Consider the following 7,286-nt stretch of genomic DNA (forward strand, 5'->3'; position numbering starts at 1 on the left):
TGTCTTCAGAAATACTATTTTGGGTCAAGTTACATTGAGGTTATGCAGAAACTCATACAACTGACCCATTCAGTAGCAGTGGAGAACAGTGGAGGTGTCCACAGACCTGGTAAAAGTTACTCTTGTAATCTCTTGTACAACATTTACATGAAGAATCAGCATAAGCAGCGTCAGTGTGAAGGTGTAAGAGGCAGAGCCATCTCCCAGAAGAATAGCTCGTGTTTTCATGCCTTGTCCCACCTTTGCAACCACAGTGGTGTGTGTACATATCTATGTATGTATACAGATATTCCCAGGCGGTCCTTGTGACCCTCGAGCTGAGGCTGCGTTTGATTCAAGACAGTCACTGCCGGAGGTTGCCGTTCTGAGCTTAACGTTATTGTACCGTTTGTTAGAAGCTCGCACCACGCCCGTACCCGCCGTTGCGCACACAGCCCCGAGACCCGGTTCTTCCCTGCCCAAGTACGCCCTTCCTCTTCTGGTCCATTCCTAGGGAGGGCGAGAGGCGAGACGAGCCGGTTAGAGCGGCGCATGCGCCCCCCGCCATCTCCCCTCTTCGCATTGCGGAGCGCGTGCGCGGCAGCGCCTCCGGTGGCGGCGGCGGCAAGATGGCGGAGCCCGAGTAAGTGGCGAGCTGCTGGGAGCGCGGATCTGCCACCATCGGCCGGAGCGGGCGGCTGCGGGACCGGGCAGGGCGGCGGGGGGAGCGGCGGTGGGCGTGACAGGCGCTGAGCGTGACCGGCTTCTCTCACCCGCAGGCAGAAGCGGCGGATTCCGTTGGTGCCGGAGAACTTGCTGAAGAGGAGGAAGGCCTACCAGGCCATCAAGGCCACCCAGGCCAAGCAGGCGCTGCTCAACAAGCGCAAGGTGCGGGCCGCGGGGCCGGGAGGCGGCACTTTAACAGCCAGAGACCTGCGCTGTTCTGACAGCCGGCAACGGGGGCCTCTGTCGGAAATGGCGTAGGGCTTGCTGAGGGAATCTTCCTGTGGTGTTTGTAGGGCCACGTTGAAACCTCTTCCATTCTTTGTTGGATACTGTGAGTGTGTTTGTAAGCGTGCGAATGGCTGCAGTGTTCCCCAGCTAGAAGGGGAAGCTTGAGAAATAATGCCCAGCAGTCGCTTAAGGTTCTCCTTAGTAAAAATGACCTTAACTGTGGGAGTTCATCAAATCTCTGCCTGCTTGGAAAATGCAACCTAATTCCACAGATGGTTTTCATCATGAAAGAGAACTGAAGATGTATAATGTATTCTTTAGTTTAAAAGTGGCTGACTATGGTAGCTAGTAATGTGTCTGATGTGTTACTGGGTAGCTGCTGTGTACCATCTCAGCTGAGAAGGCACTGTGAAATAGATGGGTGTACTTAATCCTGAACTGAGAACAAGCATGTGAACTTTTGAATTGGAAAGAAAAAAAAAGCTTTCAATTTTCCCGTAATTCTGAAAAAAAAAAAATTTCAAATGAACTGGGTGGTTCTGTATTTAAAATAGTAATTTTTTTTTTTTTTTTTTTTTTTTTTTTTTGCATGTGTATTTTTATGAAAAAGGAATTAAAACCAAGTTATTTTCTCTTAGGCAGTTATTTTCAGTTATGGTGGATTATTGGTGTCCCTATTTTATAATACATCTATTATTATCTGTTTTATAATACATATTGCTTCTGGCTTTCCCTGAGCTGACCAAGCCATGTGTGAGTGGATGTGTTAGTTTGATTTCTCCTGTGCCTGGAATCATCTTGGATCTTGCTCTGTGTCTTTCCTAATATATCTCCTTCCATGGAAAACCTCCTGTTCTCTGTTTGGAAGTCACAGCTCACTGCTTAAAGTCTGCAACTTTGTGTGTTTTCCCTGAGCTCTGTCTCTTCCAGGCTTGGATTTGCAAATGTATTTTATTACCGTCTCCAAAGATAACAGAGCATAGCGCGTGAAGTTCTGAATTTCACCTGACCTTTGAGATGCCCACTTCTGAGGTTGCTGAGGAGGTTGATCGTTCCTTATCCTTTTGTCTTTAGCTCCAGAAGGGGAAACAAATCCAGTTTAAACGCCTTGAGACTTTTGTTCGAGATTCATGGCGCAAACGCCGAGATGATGTCCGGCTGAGGCGCATGGAGCAGCGACCTGGGCAGGTGGCTGTACCTAAGGAGCACAGACTGGCCTTTGTTGTACGGATTACAGAGTAAGAGAGCTTGTTACTTCTTATTATTGCTATTGTCTGTAAATGTCACACCCCTTCTAAGCAAAGGAAGTGTGATGTAGCCACCTGTGTCTTTGCAAATAAGCCAAGGACATTTGGTTCTGTGTTTAAGAAACGTGGTTGGTAATAGAATGTTTTTTTGTTTAAGGATTAAAGGAGTGAGTTTGAGGGTAAGAAGAGTGATTGAGTTGCTGCGGCTAAGAAAAATTTTCAGTGGAACATTCGTTAAATTGTCTCCATTATCGCTGAAGATGCTGCGGATCGTAGAACCTTATGTGGCTTGGGGGTAAGTACTGCATGAGTCTCTTGGTTTTGTAGAAAGGTATCGTGGCTTTCTGATTTGTAGCTAGCTTCTCCAGTAAGTGGTCAAAAATTCACTGACTTCACATCTACAACTTGTTATTGTTCATTTTCATCACTCTAAAGCTACCTTGGTTAAGTACCTTTCCAACTTTAATGCAAAGCAGCAGAGAAGAACTCCCCACTGCATCATGTCTCTCCACTATGCAGTCTGATTTCTTGTTTTTGTGCAGGTATCCTAACTTGAAGTCTGTGCGAGAGCTCATCCTGAAACGGGGCCAAGGAAAGGTTAACAAGAAGAGGGTACCTCTGACGAACAATATGTTGATAGAGGAACATTTAGGTGAGGAATAAGATAAGAAAATGAAGGGAATTGGCAATTAAGGGAGGTGCTGAGTTTGCAATCTGACCTTAGAGAGAAGGGAGGGAGAAAAATTGTGCAAGACTAGTATATGGAGGATGAGTGGTTATTGGATAGTGTGAAGGAATAGTTGCACATCTCCTGTATGGGTGGTGGATGTGTGTGTGCTGTGTGTCGCACATCTTGTTCATTTTACTTTGTGGTTATTTTTTCCTGCAGGCAACTTTGGTATTATTTGCCTGGAAGACCTTATTCATGAAATCTACTCAGCTGGGAGGTATTTCAGAAATGTCACAGACTTCTTGTGGCCGTTCCAGCTGTCAGTGGCCCGCCATGCTGCACATAATAAAGTGGGTTTTCTCAAGGAGATGGGTAAGCCTGGCTGCAGAGGTGAAGGAATCAACCAGCTTATACGTCAGCTGAACTAGACAGGTGAGGAATGTAACTGCTAAGTCCTTATTGTTTATTTGGCTTCCTAAGAATAACTGTACTGCCATCACAGATGAGTTTACAATACAACAGTGACCCTCACAGTCACAGAGAAAACTAGAGAAGATCATGGGTTGCATTAGCTATCAGTCCTCGTGGACTATTCCATGAAGGCTTGATTGCTGGGAGATTGTATTCAATGACTGGTAATTTTTTTTTTCCTTTTCTGTTCTGCAGTCTGTGAAAACATTGTGATTTATAACCTGCTCTATCACATGTAATTTTCATCGACCTGGGCTCTCTACAATGATATACTACATCTCTTGACTGTTGCTACCTTCACCAACAAAATCCAGGTGACAAAAGCTGCACTCCAGGCTGGTCCTTGAGAAAGAAATTGTATTTGGTGCAAAAAAAAGAAATGACTTGAACTTTCTGGAGCAATCTGACTTTTTTAAGGTGTTGCAATTTTTTTACTTTGTCTTCAATATTTTTTACTGTTGGCGCTGTACCAGTCAGCTCTTTATCTCACCTTTGGTATAAAGCATGCATTGTCATTTCCTGATGTGAATTTGTTGCAAGGGAACAGCAACCATTGTTTTGGTCCAGTCCTCCCCAAGGGAACTGCTTGAAATTGCACTTGCTGTTGAAGTGCACCTACTTTTGGTGTAAATGGGCAGTGCAGTCAGCTGCTTAAGAACATCACTGACAGGCAGAGGAAAGCACTAGGCTTATTCTTCTGTTACTGCAGCTAGATTATATTTATTTGTGATTTGTCTTACTGATTTACACAATGCCTTTTAACCGTACTAGAGTGAGACTGCTGTGGGGATGAATATTTCTTGATAGGAAAACCCATTATTCACACTTTACAGCAGTATTACAAAATTAATAGTTTCAAAATAAACTCTTTTGAAATGGTAGTATTGTACCACTCATGATTTGACTGATATGTAAGTGCTTAAGTACTAACTCGGATGTGACGATGGGGAGTGCTGAAAGCAGGGTATGGAATTGAATTTTTTTCTTTTATGGAGCTTCTTCAACTGGGCTATTGTCTGATACTAATTTAGAAGGCAACGCTGTGCTTAATCATTAACCATTATGAGGAGTTGGGGGTCTTCGTCCTGGAGAGAAGAAGGCTCCAGGAGGGACCTGATAGCAGCCTTCCAGTACCTGAAGGGGGGCTGCAGGAAAGATGAAGAGTTACTTTTTTTAAGGGCATGTAGTGACAGGATAAGAGGAAATGGCTTTAAACTGGAAGGAGGTAGTATTAAACTAGATAGTGGGAAGAAATTCTTCACTTCAAGGGTGGTGAGACACTGGAACAGGTTGCCAGTGAGGTTGTGAATCCCCCTCCCTGGAAGGGAGCCAGGCCAGCCTGGATGGGACTTTGAGCAACCTGCTCTAGAGGGAGGTATGTCTAGCAGGGGTTGGAACTAGGTGATCTTATAGGACCCTTCCAGCCCAAACCAGTCTGTGAATGATAAAGTCATCATTAATGATTGAGTCTCCCACAAACAGTATTAGGCACAAGCAGGGACCAACTACAGTTAATGAATATAGTTTCATGGATTTCATATTGACTAAAGCATTTGATTTGTGACTGAGGAAACAGATAAGGTAATTACAGGGATCTGAGCTTCTTTTCTGTTTTTGGAAGCAGGTATACCTTTTATAACTGCTAAAGAGTACTTATGGCAGTAGTCTGAACTGCTGGTATATAGAGTTCTAAGATCTAAAATACAATTTCCCACATTCTCTGACTGGGAGAACACTATACAGTTTCAAGTTTTATTCCATAAAATAAGAATACAGACATAGAAAACGCTGGGCAGGTGCTGAAGAAGGACAAGACATGCACTGATGCAGGACAGCATCTCTCCAGAACTGCAGTCTCGTGTTCTTTGAAATACTATGTATCATCTGAGCCTTTTCCTGATCATCAGCTGCTTTCATGGTAAGACCTTGAGAATTAGTCTTGGGATTAGGGATGGATTAATTCTATTATCAAAACCCAGACCTTGCATGAAGAACAGGCATAATACTGTCATGAACGCCTCAGAGCTCTTCAAACAGTGCCAGCTTAACCTAGTGTTATACCACATTATCAGGCACATGCTGTACCACACTTCAGCAAGAGCAATTGTGTGTTCACAACGTAGCTGCACTATGAACAGAAAGTATACAAGAGGGCAGGATATGTACAAGAAACGGTTTTAGGGAAAAGAATCCTTTTTGTAAGCCACCATACTGTTTACTTTGTGGATCGTGGTAGTGAAGGAACGAAGGCGAACCTCTTCTGAATTGGCAATGAATTGTGGTCCTGACTCTTCCCACTTTTCTGGCACTACCAAGTCTTTATCTGTGTAAATCAGCAAGTCGAAGGCACCTGTAAGCAAGTGGGAAAAAGTTAGCAGTACACATATATGAGTGATACTATAATTGAACATAAAATGCATGGAGACATGCACCAAGGTTATCAGAAGTTACACTGATAATAGCTACAGAAATGGCAGTTAAAGAATGAAAACAAGTACAAGTTAACATTCCTGTAGTCACAGTATTTATGAAAACTGTAGTTCCTCAGACACGCTAAGTTTCATCAAGCTAGGTAACTCACCTTGAATTGCACCTTTTGGGGAAAAAACAGGTATTCTGGGGGGACATCACCACTAGTACCTTCAAATGCTTGAATGACAGAGCTACAGCACAGTGTTTATGTTAGCACTTCTTTTCAGTTTGTTGTACAGGAATCAGTTCAGAATGATCCTTAGAATACTTTACTTGATGCTGTTTCTCTACATAACTGAGACTGTCTTGGTCTAACTAAACATGAAACACTCAGAAATGCAATACATGACAAGTAATAACAAAAACAAAATAGTGGAAAAGACTTTCTACAATAGAATGCTAGTTCAGGCTTTCTGAAAGGTGTGATTTCTTTCAGAGAAATTATGAATACTCACAGGCTTCAGAGAAATTATAAATACTCACAGGCAGTTTCCAGGAGAGGCAGAAATGTTACTGTGGCAGTGATTTGTCTGATAACTGATCGAATTTCATCCTGAATGGCTTTCTGAGATTTTTCTCGGGGTGCACTGGAAAAATGGGAAAACTGTTAAAACAACTTATACCTACTGTGTGACAGCTTTCTTTAAACACTGTTCTGCTGTACTTCTGTGCACTTCTGTGGGGTTTGCTGTATGGTTATGCAGAATAGAGGCATTCTTTTAAGCCTTAGGTAAATGGGCTTAGAATACTGTCGGTTTCACTTGTTGCTGTTTGTGAAATCTCACAGTGTTTTTAAGAACATATTCTCTGTTTGGAATGGATGATAGTTTTGGCAGAAGAACAGTAATACAGGACTTTGTTTAGTTGCAGATTACAAAACATTGTAATAATTGAATCACGGAATCATTTGAGGTGGAAGGGACCTTTAAAGGTTATGTAGTCCAGCTCTCCAGCAATAAACAGAGACACCTACAGCTCCTTAAGGTTGCTCAGAGCTCTGCTTAGCCTGACCTTGAGTGGCTCCAAGGATGGGGCATCCATAACCTCTCTGGACAGCCTGTGTCACTGCCTTGCCAATCTTATTTAAAAAAAAAAAAAAAAAAAAAAGTACTTCTCCCAGATTGTACTGATACCAGGGTTTGCTCTGACCCAAGTACAGGGCCTTGCTCTGATGAATCTGTGAATCTTGGCTTCACCTGGGCCCAATGCTCAGCCTGTTTAGGTCCCCCTGGATAGCATCCTGTCCCTTGGGCACACCAATGGCACCTGCAGCTTTATTTGGTAAAGTCTGACAGCTTTTAGTGAGAAAGAGCAGCCTTAGCTGCAGTGAGGTAACAGAGCAGCGCTACCACATGTGGTCTTTCCTTTGTAGGGAGAAGCAGGCTCAGTAATGCTGTCACTCACCTCTCACCCTTGGCGTTCTTGTCACATTCAATGTCGAACTGCCACCGCTCCAGCACCTCGTTGTTCTCTATGCTGGAGATGACCACCAC

The 7,286-nt window shown here is 43.5% G+C and overlaps 2 protein-coding genes across 2 annotated transcripts in view; one reads left to right on the forward strand and one right to left on the reverse strand.

Moving 5' to 3' along the window:
* Positions 1-532: 532 nt before the first annotated feature.
* RPL7L1 (ribosomal protein L7 like 1) lies at positions 533-4,202 on the forward strand. Its single transcript, XM_042812317.1, has 7 exons — positions 533-622; positions 759-867; positions 2,008-2,171; positions 2,338-2,475; positions 2,723-2,832; positions 3,070-3,282; positions 3,517-4,202. Exons 1-6 carry the CDS (start codon positions 609-611, stop codon positions 3,276-3,278), a joined length of 744 nt encoding a protein of 247 aa, XP_042668251.1. The 5' UTR covers positions 533-608; the 3' UTR covers positions 3,279-3,282; positions 3,517-4,202.
* Positions 4,203-5,042: 840 nt separating this feature from the next.
* Positions 5,043-7,286, reverse strand: part of MAD2L1 (mitotic arrest deficient 2 like 1) — a 2,764-nt gene continuing 520 nt past the window's right edge. Inside the window, exons 3-5 of the mRNA XM_042812318.1 lie at positions 7,198-7,286; positions 6,277-6,380; positions 5,043-5,671 (exon numbers count right to left, since the gene is read on the reverse strand). The exon at positions 7,198-7,286 is cut by the window's right edge and continues 33 nt beyond it. Of these exons, the coding sequence (XP_042668252.1) occupies positions 5,499-5,671; positions 6,277-6,380; positions 7,198-7,286 (366 nt within the window). The 3' untranslated portion in view covers positions 5,043-5,498. The remainder of the gene's footprint in view (positions 5,672-6,276; positions 6,381-7,197) is intronic.

Source organism: Centrocercus urophasianus, unplaced genomic scaffold (assembly GCF_019232065.1).
Source record: "Centrocercus urophasianus isolate 14NV4802_14NV808 unplaced genomic scaffold, USGS_Curo_1.0 seq_13, whole genome shotgun sequence".
NCBI lineage: Eukaryota > Metazoa > Chordata > Aves > Galliformes > Phasianidae > Centrocercus > Centrocercus urophasianus.